The sequence below is a fragment of the Amblyraja radiata genome, chromosome 33 (assembly GCF_010909765.2).
Source record: "Amblyraja radiata isolate CabotCenter1 chromosome 33, sAmbRad1.1.pri, whole genome shotgun sequence".
Classification (NCBI taxonomy): Eukaryota; Metazoa; Chordata; class Chondrichthyes; order Rajiformes; family Rajidae; genus Amblyraja; species Amblyraja radiata.
The window spans coordinates 20,647,952-20,660,975 of record NC_045988.1 but is presented as its reverse complement, the minus strand read 5'-3'; the positions used below and the strand labels follow the sequence as shown (position 1 = coordinate 20,660,975).

General features: G+C 47.0%; 1 protein-coding gene across 3 annotated transcripts in view; it reads left to right on the top strand.

Moving 5' to 3' along the window:
- The window catches only part of pknox2 (PBX/knotted 1 homeobox 2), a 403,962-nt gene that overhangs the window by 361,300 nt on the left and 29,638 nt on the right, over positions 1 to 13,024 (top strand). For 2 of the 3 annotated variants that reach the window (XM_033049501.1, XM_033049502.1), the window contains exon 10: positions 3,022 to 3,144. The exons of the other annotated variant lie outside the window; for it this stretch is intronic. In XM_033049501.1, the coding sequence (XP_032905392.1) occupies positions 3,022 to 3,144 (123 nt within the window). The remainder of the gene's footprint in view (positions 1 to 3,021; positions 3,145 to 13,024) is intronic. 3 annotated transcript variants of the gene reach the window in all.

The window sequence follows — 13,024 nt, the reverse complement described above, 5'->3', positions numbered from 1 at the left end:
CCATGGAAACCGTCATGCCTCCACCGCTTCCAACAACCATTTTTTTCAGAACGTTAGACTCTTGGTGTCTGAAAAGATAAAAATTCACTGTATGTACACAATTAGAAATAATGTTTTTAATTTACTCATAGTGCCATCTATGAGAGACCTAATATGTGATCTTATTGTTGTGAGTGTGTGCGAGAAGCCTAGATATGTATGATTGTGTTTCATAGTTGCTAATGTTAATGCACACAGATTATCGTTAGTTTATATATTTGTGAATTTCAGACCCACCTCCCATGGAATATTCGCTAAAGCAAACTGAATCCTTTCCCATTTCCAATTCCCAACATGAGGCACATTCAGGTCAGGGATAATACAGTTGTCTGTAGCATAATGTTCGCACTCTTTCTCATCATTCTGCCTTATTCATAATCTCAGTGGAACACCAGGCATTGTTCTGAGATAATCCCAACTCATTTCACAAAGGATCTGCGGGTAGGACTGCTAGCTCATTGTGGATGCACTCCTAGAAGTTTTGGCAGTCTTCCACCTTCCACCTCCAAGCACCTCACCCTCACCGTCAGCCACCCCTGTATCTGTACACAGTGGAAGGCTCTATTATAATCATGTTTTGTCTTTCCGCCGACTGGTTAGCACGCAACAGAAACTTTTCACTGTACCTCGGGACACGTGACAATAAACTAAACTAACTAACCTGACAACTCCATCTTAGCAGCGCTTATACCAAATGGTAATGACGAAAACACAAGATGCTGCAAACACCGAAATGTCACCCCTATTCCTTAACGCCAGAGATTTAAAAAATAAATTCAAAATAGACTTTATTCAAGTAAAAAAAAAAAATGCAACACAGGAGATAGACACAAGATGCTGGAGTAACTCAGCGGGACAGGCAGCATCTCTGGAGAGAAGGAATGGATGATGTTTCGGGTCAAGACCCTTCTTCAGAAAGGAGAAATGGTTCACTTCTCTGGTCAAATACCCTTTCATGAGGACTAATTGTCCCCGCGAAGATAGTGATGAGTTGAGGATTTAAACCACTGCGGTCCTGCTGGTGAAGGTGTTCCAGTGTTACTGGGGAGGGAGTTCCAGCAGTAGCTAAATGTTTCCAAATCAAGATGGGGTATGAAACCCGCAGGGAACACAACTTGACGGTCTCGGTACAGTTCATGGGTTTAATAGAGGCTTTGGAGCGACCCCACATGAGGAATGGCAGTGTATGTTGTAGATGCAGCACCACTGGTGGCCCAGTGGCTACATTGTGTAGAGTCATCAATGATTGTTTAGAATGGTGTATGGACTATCATTGAGCAGGTAGTGTGAGCAATGAGCCAAGGACAATGAATTCTACAATTTTAGGTGCCCTCTGACTAACCCCCCCCCCCCCCCCTCCTCCTCGGTCTCCCACTCAGCCCCCCCCTTCCCTCCCATGTGACCCCTCCTGGACGGTCTCCACTCCAACTGCCCCCGCACCCCCCCCCCCGCTACTTTCCTCGCTCTGCCTTCACAATATGTAACTCTTCAAACTCCTATTCCTTAGCCTTTGTTCCAGCCATTTATCTATTAAAAAAAACCCTCACCAGTGTCAAACTATTCCTTGCCATGCTGTTCCAATTCCAGCCTCTCTCCCTTTTCTCAGCTTTCTTCCCCTCCCCCACAATTCGTCTGAAGCAAGGTCTTGACCCGAAACGTCACCCATCCATGTTTTCCAAAGATGCTTCCTGACCCGCTGAGTGACTCCAGCACTTTGTTTCTTCCAGCCTGAGGAAAGATGTTGAGCTTCCTTAGAGTTGTAGGAGTTACACTCACACAAGTAATCTAGACACTAAATTTGTCAATGAAATTGGTAAATTTGGGTAAAAAGGACACAGAGTGCTGGAGTAACTCAGCAGGTCAGACAGCATCTCTGGAGAAAATAGATAGGTGCTGTTTCAGGTTGGGACCATTCTCCTGACCTGAAACGTCGTCAATCTATGTTCTCCAGAGATGCCGCCTGACTAGTTGAGTTACTCCAGCACTTTGTGTGGTTTTTTTTAATTGTAAATCGATATCTGCAGTTCCTTGTTTTGAATATGGGAACTTTGGGTAGAAGGGTTAAAGTTTACAACGAGATGTCGGCACAGTGGTAGAGTTGCTTCCTTACAGCGCCATATACCCGGGTTCAATCCTGACTAAAGGTGCTGTCTGTACGGAGTTTGTATGTTCTCCCTGTGATCGTGTGGGTTTTCTCCGGGTGCTCCGGTTTCATAGAAACATAGAATATAGGTGCAGGAGTAGGCCAATCGGCCCTTCGAGCCTGCACCGCCATTCGATATGATCATGGCTGATCATCCAACTCAGTATCCCATCCCTGCCTACTCTCCATACCCCCTGATCCCTTTCGCCACAAGGGCCACATCTAACTCCCTCTTAAATATAGCCAATGAACTGGCCTCAACTACCTTCTGTGGCAGAGAATTCCACAGATTCAACACTCTCTGTGTAAAAATTGATTTTCTCATCTCGGTCCTAAAAGACTTCCCTCTTATCCTTAAACTGTGACCCCTAGTTCTGGACTTCCCCAACATCGGGAATAATCTTCCTGCATCTAGCCTGTCCAACCCCTTAAGAATTTTGTAAGATTCTATAAGATCCCCCCTCAATCTTCTAAATTCTAGCGTGTACAAGCCGAGTCTATCCAGTCTTTCTTCATATGAAAGTCCTGCCATCCCAGGAATCAGTCTGGGATGGCAGAGTTTCCTCCCACACTCTAAAGATGTACGGATTTTTGTAGGTTAATTGGCTTTGGTAAAAGTGTAAATTGTCCCTAGTGATTAGGATAGTGCCCAACATGCTGGTCGGCATGGACTCGATGGGCCGAAGGGCCTGTTTCCGTGTGGTATCTCTGAACTCCTGTTGATGCAAAGCAGAAAGTGGATCAAATGCTGTGCTGAATGACATCAATTCAGAAGCAAGTGGCATTTGTGACAGAAATATTTCCTCATTAGAACCTTTGTGTTCTCTCCGTAAAACCAGGTGAATCTGGAGCTGACCTCTCTCCTACAGGATGGGGAAGACAAGAAGTCAAAGAGTAAACGCGGTGTGCTGCCCAAACACGCCACAAACATCATGCGCTCCTGGCTCTTCCAGCATCTTGTGGTGAGTCAGCAAAGTAGCTGCTGAGCAAGGCAGCCAAAGTCGGATATTACTCATGAAAACTGATCAATGTCAGTGTGATTCTGAAGAAGAGTCCTGACACGATGCTGCCTGCCCCGCTGAGTTCCCCCAGCATTATGTGTTTTGCTCACGATTCCAGCACCAGCACTTCATTGTGTCTTAAATTGATTCTATTATATTTGTAATCTCTCTAGTTAGAATCATAAAGTCAATAGAGTGAATACAACAGAGAAACAGACCCTCTGGCCCACAATGTCCATGCCAACCTTTTTGCCCATTTACACTAGTCCGGTTTGTCCACATTAGATCCATATTCTTCCACACCTTGCCTACTGGAATGCCCATGTAAATGCCACTTAAGCATTGTAATTGTATCTGAGTCCAGTATTAGCAAGTTCCAAATACTGACCACTTTCATACATTCATAATTCACAGGAGCAGAAGTAGGCCATTCAGCCCATCGAGTCTACTCGATCATGGCTGATCGATCTTTCCCTCTCAACCCCATTCTCCTGCCTTCTCCCCATAACCCTTGACACCCATACCAATCAGGAAATGTGTCAATCTCCGCCTTAAAAATACCCAATGACTTGGCCTCCACAGCTGTCTGTGGAAATTAATTCCACTGGCTCACCACCCAATCAGTGTGGGAAAAAAACGTTGCCTTCAAATTATTTTCAAAACTCCATCTTCACACCTTAAATCTATGTCTTCTTGTTTATCCACTACCGTGGGAAATATATTCTGACTATCTTATCTATGTCTCTAATGATCCTATACACCTATCATGCCTCCCCTCAACCACCATCACTCCAAGTCTTTCCAATCCCCTCCCATAACTAAAGTCCCCCAATTCAGGCAATGTCCTAGTGAATCCTCCAAGGGCCAAACACAGACAGGTGGGACTAGTGTAGATGGGGCATATTGGTCGGCATGGACAAGTTGGGCTGAAGGGCCCGTTCCCAGCTGTATGACTCTATACCTGCCACAGGGGAAACAATGTTAACTAGATGTTAATTTGATTTAATTGAATTTAAATTATTTAATTATTTCCAGTCCTTTTTAAATATATTACTGTTTTAAATGTTTTAATTTGATTTTTAAAAATATTTTATTCTTCCAATCCTGGTATTCACAAACATTCCGTTTGAAATGCTTTGACAATTATCATAGTCAAGGGCATGGAGGGTGTAAAATGTCACTGGTACTGTTCTGGAACTCCTGAACAGCTGGGAGTCAGCTTCCGTGTAGCAGACTGTATGCTTCAGCCCACTGCAAGTATAAAAAGGGGCTCCAAGGCAGATGTCTACTGAGAGATGGTTTGCAGCTCATTCTGCAATAGATTGCCCCTCCCTTTATAACTGCGCAATGAATTATTCAGGAAGTTCTGTAACCCTTTATATATATTGATCATATGATACAGCCCTTCGGACTGCCAAGCCCTCGCCGACCATCAATTATCCGTTCACACTAGTTCCATGTTATCCCACTTGCCACACACGGAGAGCATTTATTGAGGCTAATTAATTTTCTGACCTGCGCATCTTTGGGATGTGGGTGGAAACCTGAGCACCCGGAGGAAACCCACATGGTCATAGGGAGAACGTGCAAACTCCACACTGTCAGCACCCGAGATCAGGATCTGGCATTGTGGGGCAGCAATTCAACAGCAACTCAACAACCCTTAATAAATATGTACAATGATTGAAATTTTGCTCACTGATGTCTATCTGCTAACCTGTGAACAGGCAACATATAATTTAGACTTGTTGATTTTAGGGATGCACTGTGGAATCAGGCCCTTCGGCCCGCTGAGACCACTAGCACTAGCCACTGTACACTAGCACTATCTTTTTTTTTAACCATTAGCACTATCCTACGCACTAGGGACAATTTATAATTTTACCCAAGCCAATTAACCTACAAACCTGCACGTCTTCGGAGTGTGGGAGGAAACCGGAGCACCCAGAGAAAACCCAGAGGGAGAATGTACAAACGCGGTCAGAGGGAGAATGTACAAACTCCGTACAGACAGTCAGGATTGAACCCGGGTCTCTGGCGGTATAAGGCAACAACTCTACCACTGTGCCACAGTGTCTCCCAATATACACTTTTATATAATGCTGGCACAAATACAGTAACCATGGCTTATTCACCTCATGTTTCCAACCCACGGGTGCGATGCTACTGAGTAACAGTGTGGGATATCCATGACTCACTTTGGATTTTTAAGAACAACTAAATAATGAGCAAAATGTTAGAGAAGGTAATTTCTACACAGAAGATGGTAGGAGCGTAAAATATTTTGCCAACCTAGTGAGCTTATTGATTACTGAAAATATAAGGAATTAACCAGACGGTAGTGCTGACGTTGGTGAGCACTAAATGCCCATCTGCTGAATTATGATGGGAGGTGGCTGTTGTCAATGATGAATGATTCTATTGATGGATTTGTCGCAGTTTACAGTTCCAAGTGTACCCATTTGACTCATACATGAGCTAATTATTTACTAATGTAGCTCAAAACATCCCACATTCTATCCATCGACCTAAAACTCCGTTGCCTTGCGATACAATGTGGAAACAGGCCCTTCGGCCCACGCTGACCAACGATCACCCGCACACTAGTTCTATGTTCTCCCAGTTGGGCATCCGACGCACTAAGGGCAATTTACAGAGGTCAATTAACCTACAAACCCGCACATTTTCGGGATGTGGGAGGAAACTGGAACGTCCAGGGAAAACCCACACAGTCAAGGGAGAGCATACAAACTCCGCACAGACAGCACCCGTAGTCAGGTCTCTACCTCTGCGCTACTGTGCCACCCCACGGCTTCTTGGAAGATGTAAGCAGTTGGATTTTAATACGACTTGGGAAAAACAGCAGGCAGCTTTATGCAAATTGTTTGCCATTTCACCTAATCGAACGACTATTTGGCCATCGGTACCTTTGTTTAGAGGATAGCTGATCTGCCTATCACTTGTAGTCTGCATGTTCTCCCTGTGACCACGTGGGTTTCCTCCCACATCCCATAGACCTGCGGATTTGTAGGTTACTAGGCCTCTGTAAGTTGCCCCTAGTGTGTAGGGAGTGGATTTGAAAGGTGGGATTACATAGAACTTGTGTGAGTTGGTGATCGATGGTCGGCGTGCAATCTGTGGACTGAAGGGTGCGGTATCTTTCAATTTCTCAATTGGTCTGAGGCTTTCAAAATGATTATTGTCTTCATTATGTATTGTTTTGTTTGGAAGAGACAATGTTGTAGGTGCATCATGACTAGCTATTTTTCTTCTCTGCTTCTAAAATGTTATATGCCACAAGTGAATATTTCTCCACATTATGAGCTCAAAAGCAGTACTTCCATTCCGAAATGGAGGAAAACACAGTTGCTACAAATTTTATCTCCAGTTAGTTCCATTAAGTAGCAGCAAAGGTGTTGTTATCTGCCTGCAAGATTCATTCCATCAGCTTCCATGGACTGGACTGTGGAGCTAGATCACATTGCACAGTTACTGCAGTATAACATTTACGGTGCTACCAACCAAGGAAACAGTCTGTAAATTAGCCTCTGTGGAAGGTTGATTACCTTTCAGTGCAAAATTGAGAATCAGCCTTTCAACTCCTTTGGCCTTTTCAATCTCAAGGCTCCTCTGGGTTTTCTTCCAGGACATAAAACTACTTAGTTAGAAACTAATAAACCACAGAAAAAGCCCACTCAGCCTATTGTGCCCACGCGGGATTTACTGTACATTAGCATTGTTGTGACTCTGAATGATTCACACAGAGACCAGAGCTGCAGAAGTAACAGGGAGTGAAATGTTTAGACGTCTATCTCCCGCAAGAATCCATCAGTAGAATCTGTCTGAACACAATGTACATGAGAATTTGACACAAACAACAGGGAGATTGGGCTCTAGGTTTTGAATCATAAGTCTACTGTCTTGAAGATGATCACACTTACTCAGACACCTCTAGACATCCCTGACGGAACTCCCAATTTCCAAATCAGTTATTGAAAGCTGTAGATTTGTGTTTGAAGCTATTTTCAGATAAGTTTTGGAATTAATGTCTGCTCTGGATTCTTGAGGCTGATGTGTCTTTTGCATGGTGCCTGTACTGGTGGTGTCTCTGGGCCTGATAGTTTGTGATGAGATGGAGGCAACAGCAGAAGCTCCACAGACACTCATTGAGTCATATAGCATGGAAACAGGCCCTTCAGCCCAGTTTACCCACGGCTGACCAACATGCCTCATCTACACCAGTCCCACCTGTCTCAGATTAATTCTTCAATTTGCTGATTCCAGGGCCACTAATTGCGTCTCTTTCCTTGAAGAGTTTTCTGTTCTTAGCTCTGAGTGAGTTGGACCTTTGCATGTTCAGGTCATAGGAGGTCTTGATTGTGAAATTGGATGAGTGCTATGATTGGAGAGGACACATGTCAAAACTGATGTAAATGCATCCCAAAATGCTTGGTGTTTTGGCTAGCCTGACAGAAGTGGCACAGTGGCGCAACATTAGAGTTGCTGCTTTACAGCTCCAGGGTCCCGGGTTCGATCCTTACTACGGGTGCTGTCTGTACAGTGTTTGTACGTTTTCTCTGTGTCTGTACGGGTTTTCTCCAGGTGCTCTAGTTTCCTCCCACACTCCAAAGACATGCAGATTTGTAGGTTAATTAGCTTTGGTAAAATTGTAAATTGTCCCTAGATTGTAGGATAGCGCTAATATACGTGGTTATTGCTGGTCGGTGTGAACTCGGTGGGCCGAAGGGCTTGTTTCCGCACTGTTTCTCAAAAGTCTAAAGTTTAAGAGATATCAAGCAACACGGAGGACGTAGAGGACTGCTTTGGGGCCACCTCCTGCACCCACACACAACTGACTGACTTCATCCACTTCACCACCAACTTCCATCCGGCACTGAAATACACTTGGACTATTTCCGACACTTCCCTACCATACCTTGACCTCACTATCTCCATCGCAGGTGATAGACTCCTGACCGACATCCACTACAAACCCACTGACTCCCATGGCTATCTGGACTACACTTCTTCCCACCCTGCCTCCTGTAAGGACTCCATCCCTTACTCCCAATTCCTCCGCCTACGCCGCATCTGCTCGCAGGATGAGGCGTTCCACACCAGGACATCTGAAATGTCCTCGTTCTTCAGGGAACGGGGATTCCCCTCCTCCACAATAGATGAGGCTCGCACCAGGGTCTCTTCCATACCCCGCAACACTGCTCTCTCTCCCCATCCCCGCACTCACAACAAGGGCAGAGTCCCCCAAGTCCTCACCTTTCACCCCACCAGCCGTCACATACAACAGATAATCCTCCGCCATTTCCGCCACCTCCAACGTGACCCCACCACTCGCCACATCTTCCCATCTCCCCCAATGTCTGCCTTCCGCAAAGACCGCTCCCTCCACAACTCCCTTGTCAATTCTTCCCTTCCCTCCCGTACCACCCCCTCCCCGGGCACTTTCCGTTGCAACCACAAGAAATGCAACACCTGTCCCTTTACCTCCCCCCTCGACTCCATTCAAGGACCCAAGCAGTCGTTCCAGGTGCGACAGAGGTTCACCTGTATCTCCTCCAACCTCATCTACTGCATCCGCTGCTCTAGATGTCAGCTGATCTACATCGGTGAGACTAAGCGGAGGTTGGGCGATCGTTTTGCCGAACACCTCCGCTCGGTCCGCAAGAACCTACCTGACCTCCCGGTGGCTCAGCACTTCAACTCCCCCTCCCATTCCCAATCCGACCTCTCTGTCCTGGGTCTCCTCCATTGCCAGAGTGAGCAACACCGGAAATTGGAGGAACAGCATCTCATATTCCGCTTGGGGAGCCTGCATGCGGCGGGCATGAACATTGAATTCTCCCAATTTTGTTAGCCCTTGGTGTCTCCTCCCCTTCCTTAGCCCTCGAGCTGTCTCCTCCCATCCCCCAGCCCTCGGGCTCCTCCTCCTCCCTTTTTCCTTCCTACTCCCGGCCACCCCCTATCAGTCTGAAGAAGGGTTTCGGCCCGAAACGTTACCTATCTCCTTCGCTCCATAGATGCTGCTGCACCCGCTGAGTTTCTCCAGCATTTTTGTACCTTGGAGGAGATCATATTGGGTACGGCAACATAGTAATTAAGTTACTGCATTAATATCGAGAAACCTGCACTAATGGATGCAGTGACCTGTGTTTGAGACCATGGAGAGACTGAGACATTTTAATTCTGTTAATTAAATAAAGCTGGAATTAAAATGCTAGAGTCAGTGATGGATTTGTTATAAATACCCATAGGTTTCACATGAGGGGATGAGATTTGCTGTCCTTTCTCAAAGTGTGTGACTTCAGATCCACCAAAGCACTTGACCGAACTGTAATTTGGGATGGGCATTAAATGTTGGGTATCCAGTGATGCCCACAACACAATCTCAATACATGTAGGCATTTGTGCAGAGCTAGAGATGTATTCATTCAACCTGTGCCAACTAGCAGTGGCATCTTAAAGTGATTGCTACCAACATCTTGTCACAGAGGCATAGACCATCTACTGTCTCCATGTCTCACTGGAACCCCAGCCTTGTCTGGGGTTAGATTGCTGCTCTGCAAGAACTAAGGCATTTCCACAGGAACAGGTTGTCGTTCTTTGAGAACCGAGAGCTGATAGCTCGGGGCATATCAACAGCCGGCTGCCAGCATGTGGGACCTGGTTATCTGAATTGACCTGAGTCTGGTCTCTCTGACGGCCATCGTGTGACCTGGGCTTTGCCAATATGCGGTCCTTTGCCTACACTGGGAGTGCTGACCTTGGCCAGGACGTTGGCGTATCTTTCCCTCCTGTGGATATCAGGCAACATGCTCACCTGGCCTTGTGTCAGCCAGACTACAACTCCTCATCGTGAGACACTGCTGTCACTGGGGTATTGTTTCCAGTTCCTTCCAAGTCGGCTGCAGGAGGTGCTCCTCAGTTCACATAAGCAGTCGGCAGTGGAGAAGGACATCGGGCGTGGGTCTGCAGCAGATAAAGGGCGCTTCAATACATGCAACACATGGATCAAATATTGGACTGCTTTTTTTCCCCTTGTAAATGGTGCAAAAAAAATCAGCGTCTGCATTTGTGGTTGTGCAAAAAGAATCTCACCTTGCTGTGCATGCGTGACAATTAAAAAACGCTGTACCACAGGGTCCTTCCCAGCAAGGTGCTGTCAGGATCATCCGCCAAGAATGTCCTCCTGTTACTGAACAAGAGGATATGTCTAAAGATAACACAAAGTGGTGGAGTAACTCAGCGGGTCAGGCAGCATCTCTGGAGAAAAAGGGTGGGTGACCTTTCAGCTCGTGACCCTTCTTCAGTCCCCAGCCGAAATGTCACCCATCGTTTTTCTCCAGAGACGCTGCCTGATCTGCTCAACTACTCCAGCACTATGTGTCTGTCTTTGGTATAAGCTGGTATCTGCAGTTCCTTGTTTCTACAAAGGGACGCGTCTCCCAGCTGCCGAGCCGCAGCAGATGCGGGAGTGGTGAAGAGCGATGGTTGGAGGCCAAAATATTGTTCAGCCATGATCATATTGAATGGCGGTGCAGGCTCGAAGGGCCGAATGGCCTACTCCTGCACCTATTTTCTATATTTCTATGTTTCTAGCACTGTTAGGAGGCAATTGTGATTGGAAAATATTAAACTATTAGTATCTACCGATGCAAAATAAATTTCTTGACTGCTCACAACAAAGAATTAAAACATTTAGAAACATTAAAGAATTAAAACATCTGAAGAAGGATCTCTACCCCAAACTTCTCCGATTCCTTCGCTCCATAGAAGCTGCCTCACCACTGAGTTTCTCCAGCAGTTTTGTCTACAGCATCTGCAGTTCTTTCTTTAACAAAACATTTTATTTCACTCATTGACTGTGGTTTGCAGATGGAGGGACCGAGGAATGGAGCAGATTGTGTTGCAGTGGCCTGAATCACTGGAACGTTCCCTGTTCTATCCCTTGTTGAATGTTCTTGAATCCAGACATAGAGGTGATTTATTATTTTACTTCGGAGTCATGTGAGTGACTACGTGAAGAACCCCTCCAGGACGCATGCATGTCATATCGCTACACGCATTGCGAAACAGTCAGGCGGGGTGGAACGACGTTCCCCCGCAGCGGCAGTTTTAAAAGCCGGAACCTGCAGGTAAGAGTACTCTGCGGTCTTTTTGTGTTTTCCCATACTGATTACAGGTGGGGAGCATGGACAAGTCGAAGAAAGCAACGAGGGCTGCGACAAAGCTGGTGGGGGAGGACCGCGGAGTAGCGGGCAGCCAGCAGCGGCCAGCGGCACTTGAATCACCTATAATGGGATCAGCTGTGCCCGATGTCGCCTCCGCACCGGCCAGATCCACTCCGCGGCCGGGCGGTAAGGCAAAACAAAAAACCAACAAAGTCGTGGACTCAGATGAGTCCGACTTTGAGCAGCCGCGGGCGGCCAGCGACCGTGAGCGCTGGAGCCGGATGGAGCGGTGTGTGGAGCATTTGCTCCAACATGACAGGCTCCGGGAGATGGAGTCTAGTCACTGTGTGCACTATGTAAAACCCACAGCAGCACCTCTTGTAGGGCTGCACTCGTCAGAGGGGAGTACTGGGGGTCAGTTCAGGGCTGATCCTGAAGAGGGGTTTGCAGAAGAGAAATCAAGTGTGCAGGGGGTGCAAGAAGGTGAAAATGTACTGGACATGGTGTCCAACTTCATACAGCCAGACCAGACTGGCCAAAACCTGGAACAAAAACTAGTTGCCAGTATAGATTATATGTCCTTTAACCAGCTACAGGAACAGGCTGTATTGGACACCACGGCAAGACACTTGGCACCGGGTAACTGTATATCCCTGAATGTTCCTGTTGTAAATAATTGCATATGGAAACATATCGGAGTAGGAGTTAGAGGCATGGATGTCAAACTCCAAAAGGTATTAAAGCTCCTAACAGCGGGGATAACAGCTTTCACCCGCACAGTAGATGAGAAGAACATGTCGCAGGACCAACAGATAAATAGATAGATAGATAAGATAGATAAATACTTTATTAATCCCCTTATTCAGGGGAAATTATGATGTCCATGCAGCACACTAATAAAAATACAACACAGTATTCAAAGAAATTCAACACCAAAACATCCCCCACAGTGATTCCCACTGTGGGGGAAGGCACAAAGTCCAGTCCCCATCCTCTTGTCCACCCATAGTCGGGCCTATTGAGGCCTCCACAGTCGCCGCCACGGCGCCCGATGTTCTCGCCGGGTGATGGTACTCCGGCGTCGGGAGAACCCTCAGCAGCTTAGGGTGCCAGGAACGGCCGCCTTCCCACTGGAGCCTGCGGCTTCCAAGCCACCAGACCACGCCAGACGGAGCTCCGCACACTGGTGATCTCGGCGAGATGTTAGTTCAAACGCCGCAGCTGGCCGCTCCGCAGTACCGCGGCTCCACGATGTTTTCCTCGGCGGTTCCAGCATACCGGAGTTCCAGCGCGGCGACCCAGGAAAGGCATCGCCCGCTCCGCAATAGCGCTCCAGCGCTGTGCCGCCGCCAAAGCCGACGTTCCGCGCCGCCGCCGCCGCCAACGCTCTGCGCCGCCGCCACCGCCGATGTTCTGGCCAGGTCCTCAGGGGCACTGACACTGCTTTGCAACACACAATATGAAATAAACAGCATCAGGAAGAGTGCCATCCGACCTACTTTAAACCCGAAATTCGCGGGTCTGTGCAAACCTGGAAACGTAAAACCACCAATTCTACTATTTGGAGGTAACCTATCGAAGCAAGTCAAGGAGCTCGATGAGGAGGCAAAAACCCTGGGGCTCATAAAAGGAACTTCATCAAAAACCCACTACGG